The following is a 26,836-nucleotide window of genomic DNA, read 5'->3' on the forward strand; positions in this document are numbered from 1 at the left end:
GAAGCCCGGGCTCAGGCTGCACCGCACGCAACAAGTGACTTACCTGCTTTGCCGGCTGGGACTTGGTCTCCTGAGGGAGCCCCAGGAAGCAACTAGGCTGCACCACGCAGTGCAGCAGGGCAGGCTCTCTCTCTCACAAGTCAGGACCAACGATGCCACGCCTCGACACCTTCACTTCACAGCAACTCGTGAAATGAAGGTGGCGCCACGCTGCCTCCTGTGGCAACAACAACACGTCACCATGTAATTTCACTGGCTCAGAAGAACAGCCAATGAAAACTGCACATTCTGTGTTACTATACAGAATGTATCAAATACTGCATAATAACAACAGAATGGTAGTTTTCATTGGCTGTTTGTAACAGTTTGTTGTTCATTGCTATTGCTGGCCCCTCCCGGACCCAGCCAGCCATGGCCTGCAACCTGCAAGCACGAGAGAGATCGAGATCAGAATGACAAATCCCAATGATTTATAATTGAAGCAAAGCGAATTGGAAGAACAAACAAAGCAATGGCACGTATGAGTTCCCGTGCCCAAAAAAGAGTGCCAGTGTTGGGCACTGGCAACCACCCCCACAAATTAAGCACTGGTTAAGGAAAATTACAGCAGGCCTTAAGCCTCTTAGCAAGAGCTGAGCTCAGGTGAATTCAGGCTGATCAGAGAGCAAACGTGTGGGACAAGACCCACTGCCCGGGTCACCAGATATGAATGACATTCCATTCCCTGAACGACAGTAACACCAGCTGTAATGAATGCAAATAATTCCTTATAATTCAGAGCTGCAGAAGCTCCAAATCATGGTTTCCAAACACGTGACCGGCCAACTCAGACGATGAATAGAAACCTGAGCTCGGAAAGAGAGTCGATCTCACGCCGCCAGACAGAGGCTTGCAACAAAAATGTTACAATATGAGACAAGTGGTGCACAAGATGAACGAGCACTCTCATAGCCTAAGGTGGTGCACACGTGTTACAATGCAGACACATGGTTCATCTTATTACCTTGAGAAGGTACACCAAGAGCTGAGAACCATTGCGGATCCCAGGCCTGGGGGGGTCAGCTCTAGCCAATCACAGTTCAGGCTCCTTGGGGTGGGTAGCAACAGGCAAGGACCAATGGTAAAACCCTCACACTGTAACATTGTTTAGAGATAGTAATTTGAGGAGGGACCAGGCCAGCCACCTGACATGTGAGGGTCAGTAGAGTAACTCATATAGGGAATTATATAGGTTATTAGGCTCCTGACGACCAATCCAGTAGGACGATAGGTTTTATGGAGAGGGGCCCAGGTTGTGACATCATGCTGACCAGGAGACGTGGAGATGTCTGTGGATTTCTTCTATCCTTGTACTGATCCCTGTTGGTTTTGGATGTAATAAACCGCAGTTTGAACTTGCTGTCTGATTGGGTTTACGTTCCTTTTGGGGGAAGGGGTTGGGCCTTCCAAGAGTTCGCAAACTCCTAGTAGCCATCGAACCTACCTGGGAGCTTGTCCCCAACAATAAAACGATTACCCAATGACAAAAAGGACTGTCCAGTCAAGGTTGTCTAAAGAAATCTATGTTATTATTATCACAACAGACAGTTCTAGCACCCTATGAAATACAACCCACCCTATAAAGGAATGCAGAGGACAGACAGTTTCAAACAAGACAAAGGGATGCACTCTGGATACTGACAGGAGTGTAGTCGGTATAGTAATTAGTCACAATAATTCAAGGATACTTGGTTTCAACACGAAGGGAGCAATTGGTCGTAAAATGTCACTTGGGGCCTACTGAGAAGGACCAGTGGGACAGAACCACAATGTGCCTTGTGCTGTAGAAGTTCAAGCTGCTCAACAGGCTCGAGTTGGTTTCAGGGTGGTTTGCAGCTTCTGCAACAGAGTTCAAGACGGGAGACAGCTGCGGGTATCAGTCGGCAGGCAGTTCGGTGAGTGAGGCTGTAGGGTTGGCTGCAGGCTGGCCTACACGGCGGCCTCGGATCAGGAATCGGTGTCTCAGTGCTGGTGGGCGTTCTGAAGCACTGGTTGAGGCGGTCCGGATGGCTTTAGCGACTGCAGTGTAACAACAGTGAGTGCTGCAGTTGGTTGCAACTCAAGGGGCTCGACTGACTCGGAAATTACCTTTAAGTCGGACACTGGTTAATGCTTGTCGATGCACTCCTCCTAGCTTCTTCACTGGGCTTCTGTCGTCCATTTAAGCAGATGGCCCAAAGCAAAGGAGAGTGTTGCAGGCAGCTGCCTTGTCCTTGGTTTGGTTCAGAGACTCTCTTGCACTTCTCACCTAGAGAGCGTGTTGCAGAGCCTACGAGGGCACGCTGTGTGCTTGCAGGCTACCAGTTCTGGAGCTGCTATAGGGTTTTCTGGATTTAGTATCTCCATCTGTTCCCTGGGAGATGTTTAGGGGAGGGATCCTGCTTTCCTCTTGGAGGTCCTGGCCTTTCTTCACTGGCGGACGATGTAAGGCAGACTGTACCTTCACCCAGGGTCTAATGATGAGTTCTTTTTGCTACTTCTTGCAAAGTCTTCAGATGATCTGCCCAAAAGAAGGGCACAACCCTCTTTTAAAGACAAATGGATCACAGGGTTTAGTGTAGGCTTAGCCTACCTTCATGAACCAATCATGGGTCCCCACCAACAATCTCCTTTATGCATGAGGTCATTACCAGTGCGCTCTGCAAAAGAAAAGGTAAAGATGTGAAAACATGCAAAGTCCCACCCATCTTCCTGTCTGTTGTAGATTGAAGGGTCTCCCTGGTTAAAGGAACTCTCTGTGGTTCCCTATTAAAGCGGCAGGTTTCCCCTGAAGCTGCGGCGCAACCATACTTTCTGGCACCGTCAATTCACATACTCGTATCTTCTGAATGGGGTCAACCTGCGGGGATGACTACTGTAATACACGCAGTCCAGGCATGACATTTCACTGTCAAAGTGATCCTGAGGCCGGGAGCTTGCTTCAGGTTGACAGAGTGCATTTGAAAGGTTGTTGGGGTTTCCTGTCTCCTTTGTTAGCCTCTGTAGCCAGGCCCCATGTGGGCCTGTTTGATGTACACTATATTAGTATGATAATAATATTAATTGCTGCCACCATCTACAGAGCTAAACAAAAGGGTGGATCCATAGAGCCTTTGTGAGTTAATTAGGCTGGCCATTGCAGGAGGAAGGTTTTGCGCTCCCCCTTCTGAGATGACACAGTGTATTCGTGGCTGTCATATCCCAACTAAATATGTCAGGGGAAATTGCGTCTGTAGACTGTGACCACCCAGAGTACATGGGTCTATGTGTATGTTATTCAGGGATAATAGGAAAACGTGAGTGGATTAGCCACACAGATTTTCCGGAGGTTGATCTAGCAACATTCAATTTCCTTTAAAAATATTTTAAAAGCCCAGGTGAGCACACTCCCACTGTGCGGATGGTCAAATTCCTCACACCTGGGCCTTACAAAGTAGGCGCAATTCAAGTTAATTGTAATGATTCCGATCGTAATGACCCCACCACGTTAGTTTGCGATTTAGTAAATAAGAACCAATTTGCTACATTGTGTAATCACACCATGGTGGGATGCCGGTTTCTGTGTTAGAGCATGGCTCTGCAACCAGTAGCTCGCCAGACGAGTTGGACTATAATTCCCATGACACCTTACAATTTGCCTCGTTGAATAGCGCTGATGGGAGAGGCAAAGTTTGCAGGTCCCAGTGTAGTTAAAGAGTGCCATACTGCAGAGACTGCATGGTGAAGCCTCTGTTCCTCTACGAGAGTGAGTGCCCCACTGCAGAGACTGCATGGCCTGATGCCAGTTTCTTTGTTAGAGAATTCCCCACTGCAGAGGTGGCATTGTGGCTGCCAGTTTCTTTGTTGGGTTATGTCACATGGAAAAGACTGCAGATGCCAGTTTCGGTTTTGGAGTGTGCATTTATGCAGAAGGTGTATGGTCAGACTGTGCTTGGTTGCATGGAGAAACTGTATGGTCGGATGTCCCACTGTAGGGAATGCATCGTGAGATACTAGTTTCTGGGATAGAGAGTGCATCACTGCCGAGACTGCATGGGAGATTGCAGTTTCTGTGTTAGAGAATGCCCACTGCGAAGACTGCATGGTGGGACTGGGTGGCAGTTTTCTGGGTTGGAGAGTGAATTTTCTGAAAAGTGTGCATGGCAGTCTGTGGTTTCTGAATGCCCCTCCTACAGCATTTCTCTCCAATTTCAGAATGTTTGGGCGGCAGAATTGTGTTTATAATCAATCTACTGGAAGCGACGTTGACATGTTTGGAGAATCACTGGAAGTGCTCGTAATTGTTGTAGGACGTTCTCTATGTTCGAGACGCTTTTTCTGAGGTCATGTCTCATCCTATTCCAGGAGAGATGGACGTTTAGAAGCCTCCAAGAGTATGTTTCTGTGCCTAGTGGGCAGTGTTTTGTTTGCAGAATCCATCTCTTTGTACAGTAAGGTGCTTTGCCTGCCTCTGAGGGCACTCCAGTTTCATCCCAGTCTCCGTATTAGGGAAATCTCAAGGCTGCTGAGGGAATGGGTCCACTGTTGTGTCTGAGCTATGGCACTCTTCCCCGCAGGAGCAGAAGTGCTTCACCCCATCAAACGGTGTTTAGAGGTGGGAGGGTTGGCCAACTGAGCTGGTGGCTATGGAGCCCTTCCCTACAAAGTCAGCAGTGCTTAGCTCAACTTGAAGCAGTGGCTGTTGGCAACTTATACAGCAAAAAAAACAACCAATAAAGACAGTTGTTCTCTTAGTCCGCCAGGCATGGTGCGTGTTGATTGGCAGGTTGGATGGTAGGTGGGGGGAGCAGCCGTGGGAGCTTGATGACTTTCTGCCTTGCCAGTATGTGCAGGGCAGAGGGGTCAGTGCAGGCCAGCCTGAGACTTTGTGCTATGCGGTGAGTTATGATACCAGCAGCAAAAACGTGGGACACCCTGTATGTGATGCTCACACTGCATTATTCACTCAGTTCTGTGGCACATCGCTCTTGGTGATAATCACTCCCCTTTCTCTCCCTCCAGGCACGATGATGTTATTGGCAAGATATCACTTTGCAAAGAATCCATTTCATCTAACCCCCGAGGTAAGCATGGCTATGAGGGAGAGTCCATATTCATGGACACGGACCATGGTCAATGTGATTCCGTTTAAAACATTGCTTACACATTCTTAAAATGTAGGGACATTCCATGTACAAATACAATATGCATTCATATTATGTTTTTTGAGTGACTCGACACAAGTGCGCTGCCATACACATTGGATTCCACTAGTTTTCTATTAAAGTCTCAAATGCCACCTCCTCAGACTGAATTCCTTCTGACAGACATTATCTTCAACATCTCTTCCCACACAGTATGCTCATTGCCACAATACCAACAGGTAGAGGTCTGATGCCTCCTCTGCACAAAAAAACGGACAATTTCTTGCACCTCAGGGAAAACCTTTGGTCGCTCCGTTCTCTTCTAGGACGGCAATTGGGGGATTCTCACAGCCACGTTGCTGGACAATCCACATAGCGTAGCGGATTACCGGATTACCAGTGAATTACCTGTATCTGCTCCCACACTTCTAGCCACTGATGGGACACTTGGTGTCCTATTCTGCGTGGTTTTAGATGGTAGGAAATCCAGTCCCTCCCTGGAGACATTACATTCTTCTGAAATTTCAAATAGCCTACCTTGATCAAGGACGCCTCGTGGCCATCAACCCCACTCAGTCCCTGAGATACAATGTAAAGGCGTTGCTACAGTCAAATGACAGCAAAAATGCACCATGGTGAAATATAGGATCCCCTGTTTAAATTCAGAACCCCTCTAGGTCCTACCTTTCTACGCAACCACTTTTAATCTCTCTTGTTCACAACACTATGAACAAGCTTCTGCCATGCTTTTTGTGGTAATTGTGTGACGGGCAGCACTCAGCAACACATTAGGAACAAAACAATGGGATTTGGGTACACGGGTTGCAAAGAGAATGAAAGGCAGCACAGAATTAACACATTGATTGGCTGTAGTCTGAACATGTCCAGGGTGGAAAAGGCATCAGCAAGCAGCACAGCATGAACACCATGGTATACTATAAAGTGTATTCAGGGCGCAGAGGGCAGCATCAAGCACCATGGTATACTATAGATAAAGTGTATCCAGGGCGCAGAGGACAGCATCAAGCACCATGGTATACTATAGATAAAGTGTATCCAGGGCGCAGAGGGCAGCCTCAAGCACCATGGTATACTAGAGATAAAGTGTATCCAGGGTGCAGAGGGCAGCATCAAGCACCATGGTATACTATAGATAGTGTATCCAGGGCACAGAAGGCAGCATCAAGCACCATGGTATACTATCGATAAAGTGTATCCAGGGCGCAGAGGGCAGCATCAAGCACCATGGGATACTATAAATAAAGTGTATCCAGGGCGCAGAGGGCAGCATCAAGCACCATGGTATGCTAGAGATAAAGTGTATACAGGGCGCAGAGGGCAGCATCAAGCACCATGGTATACTATAGATAGTGTATCCAGGGCGCAGAGGGCAGCATCAAGCATCATGGTATACTATAGATAAAGTGTATCCAGGGCGCAGAGGGCAGCATCAAGCACCATGGTATACTATAGATATAGTGTATCCAGGCCGCAGAGGGCAGCATCAAGCACCATGGTATACTATGGATAAAGTGTATCCAGGGCGCAGAGGGCAGCATCAAGCACCATGGTATACTATGGATAAAGTGTATACAGGGCGCAGAGGGCAGCAGTAAACAGCACAGTCTGGACACCATGATGGACTATATATATAATGTGTCCAGGGTGCAGATGGCAAAACTCAGCAGCGCAGCATGAACGCCATGGTATACTATAGATATAGTGTGTATCCAGGGCGCAGAGGGCAGCATCAAGCACCATGGTATACTATAGATAAAGTGTATCCAGGGCGCAGAGGGTAGCATCAAGCACCATGGGATACTATAAATAAAGTGTATCCAGGGCGCAGAGGGCAGCATCAAGCACCATGGTATGCTAGAGATAAAGTGTATACAGGGCGCAGAGGGCAGCATCAAGCATCATGGTATACTATAGATAGTGTATCCAGGGCGCAGAGGGCAGCATCAAGCACCATGGTATACTATAGATAAAGTGTATCCAGGGCACAGAGGGCAGCATCAAGCAGCATAGTATACTATAGATGACATGTATCCAGTGTGCAGAGGGTAGCATCAAGCAGCGCAGGATCCCCCGTAACTGCTACCAACACCTGGACAACTTGCGTATGATTTATCGTAACTCGGGTAAAACTCAGAAAATCTGCGTGCAAACCCCCGTAAACCATTCCTGCACCCTGCTACACTGCGTATGTGCACCCCTAAGTCACCTCGGAACCACGGCTGCGTACAAGCACCCCTAAATACTCACCAGATCTTACTCCTGTGCAGTGAATCCTATGCACAAGTGTCTGTACGCCTGCCTTTGGGTGGTGGATAGTATGAGGGCTTTTGCGTGGCCATTTCCCCGCCGAGAGGTTGCACGCTCAGATGCATGAATAAGTATCATTCCAAGCAATAGTGGGTGTGCGATGGACTGCCTGCTGGAAGTCCCTCATAAAGCCCACTTTTTGTCTTGTTCTTCCTCATTTTCCATGTTCAGTCCCCTACACTATCCTCTGAACAAGCCATGCCCATGCTCTACGTAGTGTCTTGCACAAGGCACTCGGCCTCTCACAGTGACGCGCCGAGCCTGCGCGAAGTCCACACAAAGCACGAAAAAGTGCTGCACCGTCGATTCCATGAATTGACAAACAGGATTTTGCACGCAATTTGGCACCCAAAGTCCCGATTTATTTCCATTAATCAGGCCCATAATACATACAGGGCGCAGAGGAAAGAACCCTGCAGCACAGTGTAAAATTCATGGTATACTATAGATATAGTGTATACAGGGCTCAGAGGGTAGCAGCAAGCAGCACTGCATGAACACCATGGTGGACTACAGATATGATGTGTCCTGGGTGCAGTGGGCAAAATCCATCAGCACAGTATGAACACCATGGTGAACTATAGATATAGTGTATACTGGGCAGAGGGCAGCAGCAAGCAGGCAGCACAGCCTGAGCACCATGGTATACTATACATATATGGTGTTCATGGTGCAGAGGGCAGAATCAAGCAGCAGAGCATGAACACCATGCTATACTACCGATAGAGTGTATACAGGGCGCAGAGGGCGGCAGTAAACAGCACAGTCTGGACACCATGATGGACTATATATATAATGTGTCCAGGGTGCAGATGGCAAAACTCAGCAGCGCAGCATGAACGCCATGGTATACTATAGATATAGTGTGTTCCAGGGCGCAAAGGGTAGCAACAAGCAGCACAGCATGAGCACCATGGTATACTATAGAAATATGGTGTTTGTGGTGGAGGGCAGAACCCTGCAGCACAGCATGAGCACCAGGGTATACTATAGCTATAGTGTATACAGGGCACAGAAAGCAGAACCCAACAGCACAGCATGAAAACCATGGTGGACTATAGATATAGGGGGTCATCACAAGTTGGGCAGAACACGAAAATGCAGCAGTAACGCTATTACCGCGTATTTACCTCTCCGCCCAATCCCCTGTTCTGGGGCATTCGCCCCCAGCTCTGAGCTGGCAGTGAATGCGCCGGCTTTAAGGTCATTTTTGGCACTATTACCGGTAATATTTATTTATTTTATTACATTTATTATGCACCCAAACCTGTGGGTGTCACGGCGTAGTTACAGACATCTTAGCATAATTGCATACAGTTACAAAAAAAAAAACATTTACACGTGAAGGCAGTTGATACAGTTAGAATGATACTTTTACAGTTGGCATCAATAGGTTCGCAGTACAGTCAGACCGATAACGTGACAAGTGTAACGGTCTAGAATTTGTGATAGAGGGCCCCAGCCACATTGGGTGGACCCGATGAGAATGGGGATTTAATGTCCCCTCCCCCCTCCAACTCGGGATCCGGTGCAAATTGCGCCAGACTGAGTTGCGGTAACGCTAATTGCGTTGGGCGGTATCCTGATGCAATTTGCACTGGGATACTGTCCAACTCATGATCGAGGCCATAGTGTGTTCAGGATGCAGAGGGCAGCAGCAAGCAACACAGCATGAACACCAAGGTGAACTATACATACAGTGTATCCTGGGCACAGAGGGAAGCAGCAGGTGGGCAGCACAGCATGAACACCAAGGTGAACTATACATACAGTGTATCCTGGGCACAGAGGGAAGCAGCAAGTGGGCAGCACAGCATGAACACCATGGTGGACGATAGATATAGCGTGCCTTAGGGAACACTTGGCATAATCCATCAGCACAGCCTTAGCACCAGGGTGAGCGGGAGGTAGAGCATGTCCAAGATTTAAAACATTAGACCCAGCACCATATCACTAACGCCATGGTACGGTGTAGATAGAGCCTGTCCATATTATATAGACTAGTTTGCAGCAGCATGGCATTAGTACTGTGCTGGGCTGCAGTAGATGTATCATGTCCACGGTGCAAAGGGCAGACCTCAGCAGCACAGCGTGAACACCATGGTGAGTGGAAGCTGTAGCATGTTCAAAGTTTAAAGAATAACATCCAGCAGCACAGCTCGAAACCATGGTGGAATGTAGATAGGCCCCGCTCAGAGTGTAATGGAAAGATTCCAGCAGCACAGCACTAAACCATGGTGGGTGTAGACCACGCCCAGAGTGTAATGGAAAGATCTCAGCAGCACAGCATTACCACGGAGGTGGCACTCTACATCACAGCACAAGAAAGAGCATGCCTAGGTGTGAACAATAGTACTCAGACGCACAGCACTAATTCCATGGTGCACTATACATCCAGCATATGCAACGTGCAAAGGGCAGCACCCAGCCACACAGCACTATCACAATGGCACACAGAGCAAGTTCAGGGGTAACGGATAGCACTCATCAGGATAGCATTTACTGGATGGAGGCCTGCAGTTAGAGCATGTACAGTGTGTAAATGGGGAACGCAGCAGCACAACACTAAAACCATGATTGGGTGCAGACAGAGCATGTCTTGCATACACAGGTAACAATGTGATTGCTTGTGAACAATGTCCAGGGAATGAAGTACAGCTCTAGCGGCACTGCAAATTACTGCGATGAACTGCATCCCACTGGAAGGACCAATAACCTGCATTACAGGATTAATATTTCCACGGGATGCAGACAGAGCATCCCAGAGTATTGTTGCATTCACATCATCCTGGCAGGCATTGCTGCCCGTGTACAGATAGATTGCTGCTATTTGGGAATATTGTGCCCCTTTCTCATGTGGAATGCCCTAGTGATGGAATGAGCAGGCATCTTCAGTAACATCCACGTGATATGTGATGTGTCCTTTTCCAGGAATCGACAGCTGGATAAATCTGACCCATGTGGACCCAGACGAGGAGGTGCAAGGGGAGATCCACCTTGAGATTCACGTGGTAGAGAATCAACAGAGGAGAACCTTACACTGCCATGTGCTAGAAGCCAGGTAGGACATCCTCCCTTCCTCTGCCCTTTCTGCCCAGAGGTTATCAGTGCTAGTGGGCATCATGACTCTCCCTCTCTGTATCTCTCTCCATCTGGCTCCCTTTCTCTCTCTCTCTCTCTCTCTCTCTCTCACTCACACACACACACACACATACACGCACAAAAATACATGTTTTACCCCACTCTGCCTGTCTCTTCTCTCTCTCCACCTCTCTCCCACTCTCTATCACGCTCCATTTCTGTTTGATTACAAAATAAGTAGACTAAAGTGGGAGTGTAGCTATGGGTATAATACTTTCTAGCTGATATCCGTCCAGGTGCATAGAAATAGAGCCATGCCAAAAGATTCCTTGAAATACTCTTGGCTCACCATTGGGTAGTGCGGCCCACGGCCAAAGCTTATCTTCACCTGAGATTGCAGGAAAAGAAAAGTGCACACCACAATTACAATATTGAATGTTTGGTACAAAATCAGAATGTTTTTAGAAATATGACATCATTTATTGACTAGTAGCCACATACAGGATTATGGTGAACATGAAAAATTGGCAGTAAATACTCTACACCATAGGGGATCACAGTTCACAATGTAAGCATCTTCAGCAGTTCTCTGTTTAGGTAGGTAACCAGTCATTACACGGCAGTAAAAAATAAAGAGACAATAAATGAAGGGGTAAAAATAATGCAGTACCAAAATAAAGAGGGTAAAAAACAGTGCAGAATGAAAAAATTACGAAATATAGGCAATTATATATTAATGCAGTAAGTAGGGGAAAAAGTCCAATTAGACTTCAGTTAAAAATAGTATGAAGGAGAGGATGAAGTTGAGGAATGACAGGTTTAAGTGGTCCTGGGGTTACTAGGGGTGTCCCCCCGTAAATGGTATTAGCGAGGCAAAAGTAGGTATAACGTAATTTGGGCAGAGGGAAAAGCTCCTGAATAGACATTTAAAAGCCACAAAACCACGATTCAAAATTATTGAAAGGACCACTAGATGGCATTCACAGACTATAGAAACAGTCTGCATGCACATAATATGCGCAATGTAAATGTAATTTCAATATTTATTTTAAAGTTATTAATTAAACCCGTAAGTGCTTGAGGTGTATATTTTCATCCCAAATTCCTTAGGAAATCCCTGAAATCCCAGCAAGTCCGGTGTATAGACTCTAGCGGTAGATCCATTGTGTATTATACCAGTCCAAGTAAACCATTGCATATTTTCCCCTTATGATGATGGCGAGATTGAGCGCTCTGTTGCCAGTGATGTTGTGGGATTGTGAAACAACAATAGGAGGCATGGATTGGTACCTTTGGGATCCCCTTTAACCTTGGGTGTCCCAAGCATGTGCCCAGTGTACTTGTTTGTTAGTCAGGAACACAAGGACAAAAGGCAGATCGAGCTGCAGGGTGGACAGGTCTGGTCAGAAAGTGAGATAGTGGTCCGCTGCCCATAGTTCCTTAGGTCGCTAGAAGGGATCGTAGGGGTGCAGACCATTCCAGTGGTGTAGAATACGGGTGGTGCCCTGGTCAGCTACTATGACTATGCCAAGATCAGCTCTTGTTTATAAAAATTCGCTGAGGATAGAGGGCGTCCACATAGGTCAAAACTAGTATTACAGTTGTTGTTTGTGAAGAACTACTGGAACAGTGGGCCTTCTGCTGGGCTTAGATAAGAGGTCTCCGACAGAGATACTATGGCATCAGGGAAAGGGCAGGAGAAGCAGCAACTAGGGGTAAGTCTGGACAGGATTATGTCATACACACTGCCATTCTATTCTCTTTGTATTTTTCACACACTGACAGCCCTTGCACTGTGGTGTCACATACACAGATAACCCCTGCAGTGAACACACTCCTGTAGTGAACCCGTCAGACCCGCCCCATGGCACTGTTCTCTGGTTGTTGCATGAATTGACAGCCGATGCACTGTTGACGTCGCTCAGCCTCACAAGCCTGCACTTTGAATGTGACATACACTGGCAGTTTCTGCCCTGTGGACGCCTCACACACTGACATTCTCTGCAGTGTGGGCATTGCGCACACTGACAGCCCCCGCACTGTACCCGTCACACACACTAACTGAGAGACACTGCGTTGTGGGTGTTGCACGAATTAACAGTTCCTGCACTACGGGTGCTGCATGTACTGCCAGACCCTGCACTTTGAACGCTACACACAGGAGCCGGTGTGTGGGTGTGACGCACCCAGACACCTCCTTCACAGTGGCTCTCACACACCTACGCTGCTTTGCGGATGCCAGATAAGTACACCACTGAACTGTGGACGTAACACACATGCACACCTTTCATGTTGACTCCTTCTTTGTGAAAAGACCGATCATTTTATTGTCGAACACAAACGCGAAAACTCGTTGTTGAGCACCAGATGTAGACGGCATGGTGGTATCCTAGCAACAATACCAGCTCCCTAGCAACATAGTAGCCTTGCTTTTGAGGGAGGGGTGGTTTGAAAAAGAGGGGAGGCGGGTGTATGGTGGGCCAGCCCTCATATTTACCCTAAAAAATGTGTGTTGGCATTGAGATTTGAGGATACGTGTGCTTGTGTGTGTGCCTGTCCCTAAAAGTATGTAGTACAGTCCCTGAAGAGACAGTGCCGGCATGCTTGCAAATGGGGAGTGCCATGTGTGTGAGGGAGCTGGGAGTGGTATCCTCACAGGCGTGTAGCACACTGGATGAGGTGTAAGGAAGGGGCATCTCTACTCTGATAGTGTGCAGTTTGTAATCTGCATAAAGGAAGACATTAAGTTAGAAGGAAGAATGAGAGAGAAGTGCAGAAGGAGAGGAATTTAAAGATGTTGTGATTGGCAAGGTGGCAGTGTAGGTAAACAGGACAGGGATTTCACCCTTGTGGTAATATGGGAACGTGATGGCTGAGGTTAAAGTGGGTGGTCAGGTAGTTGTTAAATGTTTTGGTTGATATATTTGCCTTTGACTGGTTGGAAGACCATACCCAACCACTGCATCTAACGATGTAGTGAATGGCTCTAGTCGGAAGAGCAAGTTACAGTGATCGCTGGCATGTTGTGTTGTGAATGTTCTGTGAGTGTGTTATTGGGAATGGCCATCTGGGATGGCGGTGTGGATGCATAATGTGACGGTAGGGTGGTTCGAGCCTTAGCTGCTTGACTGATGTCAGGACGGAATGCATCTGTATGTGTTGTGTGGTGATGAGAGGGTGGGATGCAGCCATGGATGGCTGACTGATAACCGGGTGGGATGGAGCTGTATGCAGCTTATTTATGGCTGGGCAGGATGGAGGGTGGGGAGGAGTTATACGATGGAGCTCTTAAGTGAAGCTCTCAGATGGAGCTGTAGGGTGGTTCACAAGGGGAAGAGTGAGGTGGAGTTGTGGGGTGGATCTTTGGTCCAGAATATGAGCTGACACTGCTGTGGGTTAAAGCTGCATAGCTATGGGGGAGAATCTGTGGGACAGAGCTGTGGGGTTGATCTATAGGTTGAATCTGTTGTATGGATAACTGTGATGGATATGTGGCATGTGGGTGTGGGCTAGAACTGTGGGATGAAGCTGTTGGATCAGGCGGTCGTTTGTAGGTGCAGGGTTGAGCTGTGGAGTGAATCTTTGGGTCACAGCTGTGCCACAAAGCTGTGGGGTCAATATGTGTGTTCAATCTCTGGGATGGAGATGTGTTGGGGTTGTGGGGCTTTGGAGTAGAGTTGTGGTGTGGCTCTGTGCAGTGGAGCTGTGGATGAAGTTGTGTATTAGGGCTGGGGAGTGGGGCCCTGGGCTGGATCTGTGGTGTGGAACTGTGGAATGGAGCTGTGGGATGGAACTCTTAATTATCACCTTGGATAAGCCTTGGACCAAGTACCTTGCATGTGGATGGTGTAGTCAGATATTGGTGTGCCGTTTTTAAGACCTTCATATCCATGTCATCGAAGTTTGCATTTCTTGTTGTCTCACTTGCTTCCTAGAGATCTTGCCCCCCGGGATATTTCTGGAACGTCTGACCCTTTCACACGAGTCTTCTGTAATGGCCAAACGCTGGAGACTGCAGTGAGTATAGACTTTCTTTTTTACCAAACTATTGAGTATTATACAATGTCCACAGAAGCAGAGGGAATCACCCGCAGTCAGATGTTTGTGCTGACCTTGAAGGGTAGACATACAAGGAATATCCTTGCTGTGAAGCTGGGGTTCCCATAATCCTGAGTTATAATTGTTACTAGCACATGGACATCATTATTGAACTCCTCTCAGCTGATCAGACTGTTTAGAGTGCATTCAATAACTACTGCTATTGATTTCATTCTGAACATTTTGTCTTCAGAAGCAGACAGGGTAACAACAATGCAATTTGCAGGCAATATTTATTTTCAACAAGACACTTCCTCCCTGGGAGGACCTTTTTTTGCTGCAACATGCTATTTAACACACAAAGGAGAATGCTAAAACATTGGAAAATGCTTTAATTGTCTTGTGGAAACACGGTTTATTTTTACATGACATCTAATGCATGCTCCTGTTAAACCTGTTTAAGTTCAACCATGTGGCAATTAAAATGCTTAACTTATAAAGACAGTAGAACCAAAGGATGGGCGTTTCCTTCATCGTGGGCATTGGGGAGCAACAATCAAAAACCACAAAAGAAGATGCTCACGGAACTAAAATGAATTCAATTAATTCAAATTGGGGTTCAGATACTGATAAAGGAATGTGACGGGTCAGTGCTCAATTTCAATTCATTATAACATATATTATTTATTTTAGAAATGTTTAAAAGAAGGTTTAAAAAATATTTCATAAACAATCCATTATTCTCAAAAAGGTGTTAAACAGTGTACAAAATCGCCTCATTGCGGTATTGTGCAAAGAAAATGCAAAACATACATGTGCAAATCTTCATATATAAAAAAGATAAATTTCATAATTCATACAGGCCACTAGTCTGAGATGATCTAGAACCTGGATATCTATAACACTGTGCCAATGTATCTAAACTGTAACACATTTAGCAAGAAAGCACTCTCAGACGTTAGTCCCAGCTATAACCTGTCTAGTATGTATCAACATTGTGCCAATGTATGACAGCTAAAGTCCATTTAAAAGTAATTGCAACAAAACAAAACGTATTCAAATGGTTGTCCCAACTATAGCATATTTCAAGTATTCGTCAACTAAAGGAAATAAGGAGTGCAGAAATCGACAAACTCCTCTGCCCTAATTCATGAATTTCCCTTTTCTCTTAGTTTCGACGGTCTAGCATCTAGTTCAGAAGCAGCTGATGTCCGTCTTCCTAAGGACTTGAAAATGGCATATCGTTTTTTTCTTTTTAATTATTTCATTTTACACCATCCCATGATGTGTCTAATAATTCTAAAAAACAACATAAAACAACAAATAAAACCAAATGAAAACCCGCACTTCCCGTTCACAGCCCCTTACACTATCTCGTGTGCTCCCATTAGTTACAATTTAGGAACATTTACTATATGTTCATTCCTCATTGTATGGAGGGGGGCTCCTCCGTCTTCAACCACAAGTGCAGGGTAAACATAAATACCTGCAATGACATGATGCAGAATAGGGAATAAACCTCTAATTCCCATCTGTGGTGCTGTGTAAAAACACACAATATCCAATTGAGATAAAACAGCCACCAACCTCTACTGTCCATATCTTTTTTTTCGCAGTCATTTATTTTCCAGAAGGATTTTTCATTCTCACTCCTCAACTAAAGGAACTCAGCTTTCATATTAAGTTTCAGATGTGCTCTAAGTAGCCATCTGTGGAACATAAAGGGTACATAGTAAGCCCCTCCGTCCATCCTTCATACAGGTGGGCTTGTCTTGTTCGTTATTCAAATATAATAACATATCTCGACACCGAATAAAAGCTACCTGTTGTTGTCATCTATAGTAACTGCAGCATAGCGTGTGTAGAAGCGGGCGGCAAGCATCCCTTGTCTAGCGCGGTGTAAAAATAGAAATGGAAAGCAGCGTGCAATGCTATAGAAAGGGGACTAACTTGTTGCGTTTGGAAAAAGCTTGGAATAGCCCAGATAGAGGACTAAAATATCCCATAAGGACAATTCTCGACTATCCGCCAATGGCGAACGCCATTTTGGAATGTGGCCCAATAGAATGTTTTATCTGATATTAAACCTCACTACTACACTAATTGGAACAAATATATGTGGAAAATCTACTTTAACCAGTGAACCATATAATTCTGTTCTAATGTGTATTTTACAAATTCTTAGCCGCGTAACAGAATAAACATTGCCCTCTCGTTTTGCATAGCTCCAAGGTCAGTACTCAGAATTACCTTATATTGTAAAGCCCACAGGGAAAACTAGGCCATGAATATACCTCCTTTATAATCGACGGCAACCTTATCAAAGTTGCCAGCAAGGTAAAACTCTAGGCTTTTACCTTGACTCCATTCTTACCTTCACTAAACAAGTCAATGCCATGGCCTCCGCTTCCTCCTACACATGCAAACTCATCAGAACAGGTAAACCATTTCTTTCGAATGACAGCTGTATCATCTTGGCCAGAAGCCTTATGTCCAAACTGGACTACTGTAACACCCTCTACATCGGTTCCAATAAAAATACTATCAAGAGAATCCAGATACTTCAAAATAACGCCCTCATAGCGGCCCTCGGTGAAGCAAGGAGAGAACATATCTCGGAGATCAGGCGGCAAAACAACTGGCTCTCAACCCAGGACAGAATCTGGCTTAAAACTGCCTCTCTCATTCACAAATCCCTGAACAATGCTGCACGCAGTTATCTCTCCGAGAGATTCCATAGGAGGTCCTCTACCAGATCCTTCAGACTAAATAACACTGACTGCCTCACTATTCCTAGATTTAAATTATCAAAGGTTGGGGGTAGCAGTTTTCCTGTCAAAGCAGCCCAGCTTTGGAATTCCGTGCCGCCCACCCCCCTTAGAGCGGATCAACCTTACCATAACTTTAGATCCAACTGCATCAACTGGTTTAAGTCAACAGACCTTTAACATTTGCCTCTATGGCAAATAGTCTACTAGATTTTATTACTGTGATTTAACCAGCTATGCCTTTGTTTTCTGGCCACGATAACTTGCAATTGCCATTTCTGTAACTTACATTGATCCTTTACCTGCCATGTTTATTCTCTTTGTAACTTAAGCTGTGAACTCCTTTGCTTACAGTTAGCTGTGCCTTATTTTTGCATGTGATAACGAGTAGTTGCTACCTTTTGCCATGTGTAACTTATTTCTGTAACCTAAGCTGTGAATTTCCATGTAACCTCTGCGCCCTGATACCTTCGGGTCTGGTGCACAATACAAATAAATAAACAAACAAACAAACAAACAATATATTGGTTCAATAACAAGATCTCACTGTGGTTACAAACATAGCTGCCATTCTTCTTGATGATTCAATCCATTAAGGTAGCTCTGAGTGTGATAGAACCACCATTGTTCCCTATGTGACAGCCTAGTCGCTGTGTTGTATCCAAGAAGACAACTGGTTATTTAAATGCTACAAATTAAAACCACATTTAATTTACTAACTTCGTTTTTTTTTTTACTCTACTCACTCTTAAGGTACATTTTTTACTTAACCACCAAAACCCCAAAGCATGTATTGTTAGAATCACTGTGTGCTAATAGCTTTCTAGAGCTTCAGAGTGGTCAATATCACTTGGGATAATGACCCTTCCCCGATTTATGGCTCGAGGCATCATCCTGCTATAATGATTCTTCCCTCAGGCTAAAAGGCAAAAATATTGGCACACGAATGGTAACTTGATTTTTATACAGATAGATCCTGCTTTAGAATTCCATACATTTTCATACTCTATGAAAGTGATTACTAGTATCATTTTAGAGTTTAAGTGGAAGACTTCAACCCTTGCTCCAAAAGTAGTCCCAGAGCTGCTGGTTTGGACAGTCGCCACCCATCTAAAATGTAATCCATCTTTCCGCAATTACATCCTTGATATGCCTGAGTTCATCCTCGCCCTCTCTAAACAAGAATTCATCCGACCACAGCATCCTAAACAATTGGGTGTTAGGTCCTTCTAACTCCTTCAGGCAAGGATAACAAATACCTTCCAAGGGCCAGGGTCCTTCCCTTGCCTTCTACATTGCATTTTCTTACAGCGCAGAGTACAGCTCCAAGGCTAAGAAGCATTATTTATAGGACTGTCTCAGGGATGCTGATGATTCTACTGAAGAACATGTACATGTCTACAAAGAGTTGGCAGACACAGAAATAACCCACAATCCCCAATTTTAAGCGTGGGAAAAATAATTCTGCACAAACCAAACCACCCAAACATTTGGTGTTTTCTGCGTATCAAGCTCTTCTGAACATTTGCAGTTGTTCAGGTGGTTTTGGCTAAAAAAGTATTAATAGAGGAGATTTCTGTATCAGTCGTATAAGGCAAATGATGAGGCAGGAGTTTATAATAACAGTTGAGGGAAGGGGCTTGAGTTGACGCAGAAGTGGAAAATGAACACTGATTTGTGAGGGAGACGTAGAACATTTAAATTGGCTTTACCTGAGGGGCAGAAAGAAAATTAAAATAGAATTTAGCTGAGGGAAAGGTATGACATTGAAATAGAATAGCCATCTTTTGTCACTTTTACTGACTCTTACCTCCATGACCATCGTGCATCAGATGCTCCATGCAATATTTTTTGTCAGCGTGAGGATGAAGAAGAAACCACAGAATTGCTTGGAGGCAGACAGTAGATTAGATTATGAAGATGAACATCTCAGCATTGTTTGGAGACAGGCCATAGATTAGTTTATGTTCTGGTGCTGTAAGTGGCTGTGCTGTCTTTTAGTGGATAGAACAATTGCTTGTCCCAAGTTGAAAATTACATAACTTAGAAATCTTTCTCTGCAAGAAAGTGTGTTCAGTGTCTGTAACTGAGTATGTCATCATTCTGTAGGCAGACCAAATATTAGTTTTGTTAAAAAAACGTCTTATAATTCCTGGTAGGTATTTTAAAAAAAAATGTTTTTACATTTCCAAAAACCTTATTAAAAAAATATATTTTGATTGTGTATTTCTCATGTTGCATAAATTGTACGCATTTTAACATTTTCAGTATCTTTTACATGCAATTGACTCCTCCCCAATTCTGCTTCGCACCCCAACTCCCTCCCTTACCCCAGTTCAAACTGTAACCGTGAACACGGTTCATGTCACTACAAGGATTCAGTCTATTTGGGTCAGTGGATTATCAATTCAGATGGGGAGCTCATGGGCATTTCTATTCGTAGTCATTGTTGCTCCTTAATGTTTAGATGTGTTAGTCTGGAGACACCAGATCTCAAGGAAGTTTGTTATCCAGTGAGGTGAACAGGTGATGTACAAGTGCATTCCATGTTATTATGTCCTCAGAGGTTTCTCTTCTGCCCATTTGGAGTGCTTCATGCCAAACTGCCGTCTCTGCCATGGACCATCTTTTCAGATCTTCCCATCATCTATCTACATTTGGTCCCTCCCGAGCCTTCCATGGTATCGCTATTCTCCTTTTGACCAGTACCCAGGCTAGCTCTATCATCTCCTCGTTGTCCCATCATCCTTCTGATATCTGTAGATTCCAACAAGGCAGGACTCAGCTGTCATTTCCTGGCCCCCAATCCCTCCTTTCGTCAATCTTATTTCGATTTCCCGCCAGTATTTCCGCGATACCGGGCAGTACCAGAACATGTGCCCCATGCTTGCCTTTTCTTCTCCGCATCTTGGACAACTCAATACCCTCGCCCCTGGGAATCGTGATAACTTTAAGGTGTCATGTATGCTCTATGTAATGTGTAGTATTGGGTCAGCTTCAGTCTAGCATTTCTCGAGACTCTCTTGGGGGTATAGCATTTTCTCTGCATTCTATACCTATCTCTGTTTCCCATGCTCGCTTTCTCCTGTTTAGACCTTTGGGTATCATTTCTAGCAATCCCTGATATAGTCTAGAGACTAAATGTCCTCCCTCTGATGTGCTATACGACTGCTGTCCTAAGGTCAGATTTTCGTCTCCAAGATCTGGGAAGGCTGGCCACGTATTCTTTAGTGTGCATAATAAACTTATGCGTGTTATAAATTGGCCTTTATGAATCCCATGTGTCTCTGCCAGGTCTTGGAATGTCTGCAATTTTTCTGAGGAGTAGAGGTCTCCTGTGGTTATTACCCCCCTTTCCTCCCAGTGCTTCCTACTTTGAGCTAAATGTTCCTTGTTGACTCTGTGTAGGGCCACCAGTGGGATCTGCGGGGAGTAGGGCTCCTCTAATTTCAGTATCTTTTTGGTTCTGCTGCATATCTGTCTGCCCAGACGCAGGAGTCCCGGAGGGTCTGTTATTCTAGTTTTCTTAAGCCACAGCTCTTCTTCTAAGAGGTAGGGGGCTATTCTGAAGCTCATCAGGGTGTGATCTATTGTTTCTGAGTCTGCCAGCATGTTGCAGCTGACCAGCTATATAGTAAAGTTCAAAATGCAGGAGGCACACTGCTCCTTCTGTATAATCTCTACATAACAGTCTAGGGAGAAGTAATTCTGCTGAACATATTATTTATGTGTTCTCAGTACATCATATACACATAACAGCTAGTATTATCTGTATCTCAGCGGACCAGCCCTGACATCAGGTATAGCACCGCTTGTTGACAAGAGATAGAATAGAGGAGACTTTGTCCCTTTCCTACAAATACAAATAGAAATACAGATACAAGTTTTGTGTGACAGAGGAAAGTGGGCATTTTACATTAGATAATGCCCAGTTCTAGATTTTTCTAGAACAAAATGTGCACAGCAGTGTATTATTCTTTATTATCCAATGCGGTGCCAGCTACTAGAAAGATCTAACAACTTGTACTGGTGTAACACAACACACACATAAGGCTCCTCAACTATAAGGTCCTACTAAAACATAACAAAGAATCCACAGAAAAATCTGTAATAGACCTGATATATGGCTCAGGTCTAGCTAACTTGGTACAGTCTACGCCAGGTTGCTATATACATAGATCATAAGGGGCATGAGACCAGCTCATGCTATAAAAAGGTCGACCGGTTTCATAACCATAGCTGTTCAGGTCATCTTCATCAGGACGTAGAAGTGGTTCATGTCAGAGGGGTCTTGACTCCCTAATGGGTAACTACTTTATCCCATTGGTGTGTTTCGTACTCCTACAAGAGGTAACAGAAAAAAACAAAGAAAGGAGGGATCACTATTGGGCCCCTTGGTATACTATGCCTAGTGCTTACTCCTATGCATATAGTGCTGAAAAATGTATATATTATTTCATACAATTTATAAGAATATAACAAGACTACTAGGCTAGTTGAAATCTTTTGTGTATTCAATCTGGTGCCTGATGTCATGCAAAACAAAGAAGGGGAAGGGGAAGTGCTCAGGAGTGCTCATTGTATATACTGAGCCTTACACTATATGTGTGCGGAGGTGCGGTTCCTTATATCCCTCACAAGCATAAAGGGTACAAAGTACTCAGTATGACTTACCGCCATGGTAAAGTATAGGCGCAGTCAAGTGATGCCCATGGAAATTAACAGGCATATGTTGTCATGTGCTCCTATTAGATTAAAGCAAACAAACAAGATGCAGCAGAATGAAACACAATGTTGTCAATTAGTGCTTCTGGGAGTAGTATGCAAGGACTGTGAGGGCTTACCGGCTAGTGAGTATCATAGAACACACTAGACTGCGCCTATACTACACCATGGCGGTAAGTCATACTGAGTACTTTGTACCCTTTATGCTTGTGAGGGATATAAGGAACCGCACCTCCGCACACATATAGTGTAAGGCTCAGTATATACAATGAGCACTCCTGAGCACTTCCCCTTCCCCTTCTTTGTTTTGCATGACATCAGGCACCAGATTGAAAACACAAAAGATTTCAACTAGCCTAGTAGTCTTGTTATATTCTTATAAATTGTATGAAATAATATATACATTTTTCAGCACTATATGCATAGGAGTAAGCACTAGGCATAGTATACCAAGGGGCCCAATAGTGATCCCCCCTCTCTTTGTTTTTTCTGTTACATCTTGTAGGAGTAAGAAACACACCAATGGGATAAAGTAGTTGCCCATTACGGAGTCAAGACCCCTCTGACATGAACCACTTCTATGTCCTGATGAAGATGACCTGAACAGCTATGGTTATGAAACCGGTCGACCTTTTTATAGCATGAGCTGGTCTCATGCCCTTTTTGATCTGTGTATATAGCAACCTGGCATAGACTGTACCAAGTTAGCTAGACCTGAGCCATATATCAGGTCTATTACAGATTTTTCTGTGGATTTATCGTTATGTTTTAGAAGGACCTTATAGTTATGGAGCCTTACATTTGTGTTGTGTTATACCAGTACAAGTTGTTAGATCTTTCTAGTAGCTGGCACCGCATTGGATAATAAAGAATAATACACTGCTGTGCACATTTTGTTCTAGAAAAATCTAGAACTGGGCATTATCTAATGTAAAATGCCTCCTTTCCTCTGTCACTCAAAACTTGTATCTGTATTTCTATTTGTATTTGTAGGAAAGGGACAAAGTCTCCTCTATTCTATCTCTTGTCAACAAGCGGTGTTATACCTGATGTCAGGGCTGGTCCGCTGAGATACAGATAATACTAGCTGTTATGTGTATATGATGTACTGAGAACACATAAATAATATGTTCAGCAGAATTACTTCTCCCTAGACCGTGATATTGTGATAACATGTATTCTGATTCACGGTAGGAATGCAATATTGACCCTAATAGGCCTAATAATCAATACCCAATGTGTTACAGTAGTCTCTACATAAGACATTGAGTGCAACACTCTTTCTACCGCTTCCCCAGATTAAGCTGGCCAGTGTCGAATTCAGGTCTCTGATGAAGGTTTTTGGTATGAGATACGGTACATTTATGAAATGGTACAGTAGACCGGGGATGGCTACCATTTTCAAGAGGGCTATTCTACCCATTACCGAAAGGGGCAGCTTTTTCCAGAATTCTGTTGAGGCCTCTAGACGCGACCTTGCCTTTAATGTAGTCTGTATGTGGGTGTCTCTAATATCATGATAAATATTAATTCCCAGATAACAGAAGGAATGGACCCTCCATTGTAGTCCCAGGCGTGGGGGTTGATCTTCCTCGGTTCCTGCCAACCCTGCGAGAGGGAAGAGACATGATTTCGCCTTGCTGATTGAAATTCCTGTTTAGAAAAAGAAGGGTACCTGGAACATTCCACAGTCCTCTAGGTGAGAATAAGGTATTTACAAACAATGGACCATAGAATTGAGGATGGAAAAACACTACTCACTACCTATTTGCTCAAAATAATTTTATTTGACGTTTGAACATTCATTTCGTTGTACAAAAAACACAACATAGGTCTTTCTCAATCATACAATCAATTAAAAACTCTATTTAATTCCTCTGTCTCTCACACACTCAACCAATCATACACAATTCATATTACTTAACAGTAATGCATGGTTCTATAATACAAATAACCATCTAACACAAATTATTTGCAAAATATATCACACTCCTTCTGTATAATTGTGTCTATCTGTTCAACAACAGAAGATGTTTTGTCGACACGTGTTTCGGTCGGCTACCATGGGCTTTTATTTGCAGCCCTAAATTGACCCAAACTTCATCAGGACGGAAGCTAAATGCACAATATGCCTTGCTTCAGGGTAGATGGAGTGAGAGACATCATCTAAAAAATAATAAACAATTGAAACCTATTACCACCAAACTAAATAATTGCCATCTTCATGAATTAAACAAGCACAATCAATGTGTGAATGTAATTTATTTCATTATTACAATGAAATTTACTCACCTCCAATATCAATCTTGGAGGTTTGTACAAAATTATGGGCGTTGTCCTAAGTGCTCAGACTGTTCAATGGCTTCTGGCCTGAGCGTAAAGAGGGGAAACAAGAGGATGAAGAAACATTCCCCCATATTTGCCTGTGACTGCTATAAAGTCACAACCTCCTAATTCCAAAAAAGAAACAGAATCATGCTCACTATTCTGTGCAGCTAGAAACTGCTTATGCCTGGAGCTTCTCAGTGGGTATCTCACAAATGTGCTGTCATTACATGCCACAGTTTAATCATGGGAACTCTAGAGTGTGAACTTCCTCACGTTCATGGGCATAATGTCAAGACACAAACGCAAAAGCCATCAGTGTCACTATTATCGTTTAAGGAAATCAATCTTGTTCCTGCAATTCATATCGTGGCACTCATCACATCACCATTTCTTTTAGGTTAGAGTGACTAGATCACAGCCTCCTGATTTTAAAACATCGAAAGGAATTATACTCACAGTTATGCGCACTGTGATGTGTCTTTAAGCTGGATATATCGCCAGTGTGAGGATATTGCGTGCTGCAATTATATGTCATCTGCACCTCTGTCATGAGACAGCCATAGTAACAGATTGCTCGTGCTCATGATCCTAATATTAGGGAAACACAAATGCGAAAACCGCAAATGTCGCCGTTGGCCCACTAAACATGTTTCTAAAGCCACTAATGTTGTGGCATACATACATTCAGTGTGTACATCCCGTTTTCTATTATACTGCCGTCCCCCCCGCCGATATTGTGAGCAAGAAAGCCCTCACAGGTCACATCGGGCAATTTCATCGATTTTAAAAGTGAAGCCTCAAGGCATATAGATATTTGAGTTTCTGCTCAATCCCAAGAAATGCAGTTAGCATCAACTGCTACAGCTCTGTTTCTTGAATCAGGTAGTTTCGCTCTGAGTGTCTCAGGGTCCGCCCTTCAATTCATAAGTGTTTGCCAGCCTTAACGTTCATCGAAAGAGGAATAGGATCAGTGCATCGCACGCTTTCTGTAAAAAGTACAACCATATCTGAAGGCACTCAATATTGGTAAACGTTTGTGGGGAGAACACTGCACATCTTCCTCAGAGTATTTTATTTTTATTTTGTTTTATTGGGCCCCATCCCATAATGACAGATTCAATACGTAGATACTCAGTAATCCATGATAGACCAATCAAGAAGGTATCTGCACTATAGGGGTTTCTGGTTCCACAACGTATATTATTTAATCCAAGTCGGGCACATACTGATTATGTAGAGGATGACGCCATGATTTACTCAGGACCATCCCACATTTTTTCAAACAGTTGTAGTCCGCCTGATCACCAGGTCTCAAGTGATCATGGGACATGTAGTTTACTAACCACAGGAGTTATATTCATATCAGAGGACAATATATTTATGTTGTTCCAACCTCATATACCCCAAAATAATCAGGGCCCTAATGAGGCTAATGTCTTATATGGCGAAGCCAGGCAAAATTATCTTTTTTTTCTGCTCCTACAAATGCTGGATGATGTAACTCCAGCCACCCCACACGGGGGCCACCCACTCCCAAGGTCTGTGGAGGGCCGGTGAGCCAGAATTGCTCAGAATAGGTTTTGATCCCCTGCCATAGTTCTTTTTCATCCCATATCTCTCAGGGATAAATCCTGGTTTGAATAATATATCCTGTTATTCTACGTCACATCAAGTACTTATCAGATCATTCCACTGAACCGTGATGTTCAATCCATGTCTTACGGTATCCAGTAAATAAATCCATCCCTGTTCAATTTTGTGTAGAGTCATCGACAGGTTCCCTCCCCGTGCCTGTGGCTTGACGGTCTGTAATAGAAACCATCTGAGGTCTTTATCAGTGTGGGCAAATTTGCCAAATGGTCCACCAGGGGTTTGTTCACCACTTTATTTCTTATGCACAATCTGTGCTCCGAAATTCTTTGTCTTATTTGTCTGATCGTTTTGCCCACATATACAAGATCGCATGGACACAAAATGACATAAATCCCAGTTTTCATCAGACAATTGGTATGGTGTTTAGGTTGCCACTTGATGGCTCCATGATTGAATTGGTGTCTACTTTCCGTGAAGGGGCATGCAGCACAACTGCCACATTTGTAGTGCCCTGTCACTGGAGGAAGCCCCCATTGGTTCAAAACCGTTTGTTTTCCGCCTGTCTCTCTGTAAGTGTGCACCAGCTTTTGTCTGAGGTTGCTGCTCCTTTTATATGCAAACAGGTTTTTTGGATAGACTTCCTGGTTGGTTAATCAGGTGCCACTTCTTATTGACAATTGTTTTGATCTCATTGCTAATTAGGTTAAATGTGGTGACACAAATCAATCTGTCATGTTTTGTTTTCTCTCGTGGGGTAAGGCAGACATCTCTGTTGGTGTTCGCTGCCCTTTTCAGATTATCTTTCACCAATTTGGCGGGGCACACTCTCTCTCT

The 26,836-nt window shown here is 44.3% G+C and overlaps 1 protein-coding gene across 2 annotated transcripts in view; it reads left to right on the plus strand.

Annotated features, from left to right (window-relative positions):
• RASAL1 (RAS protein activator like 1) overlaps positions 1-26,836 on the plus strand; it is a 1,443,380-nt gene that overhangs the window by 459,994 nt on the left and 956,550 nt on the right. For both annotated transcript variants that reach the window (XM_069619245.1, XM_069619246.1), the window contains 3 exons: positions 5,020-5,081; positions 10,401-10,530; positions 14,486-14,567. In XM_069619245.1, the coding sequence (XP_069475346.1) occupies positions 5,020-5,081; positions 10,401-10,530; positions 14,486-14,567 (274 nt within the window). The remainder of the gene's footprint in view (positions 1-5,019; positions 5,082-10,400; positions 10,531-14,485; positions 14,568-26,836) is intronic.

This window comes from Ambystoma mexicanum, chromosome 10 (assembly GCF_040938575.1).
Source record: "Ambystoma mexicanum isolate Mex_15411 chromosome 10, UKY_AmexF1_1, whole genome shotgun sequence".
NCBI classification, from domain to species: domain Eukaryota; kingdom Metazoa; phylum Chordata; class Amphibia; order Caudata; family Ambystomatidae; genus Ambystoma; species Ambystoma mexicanum.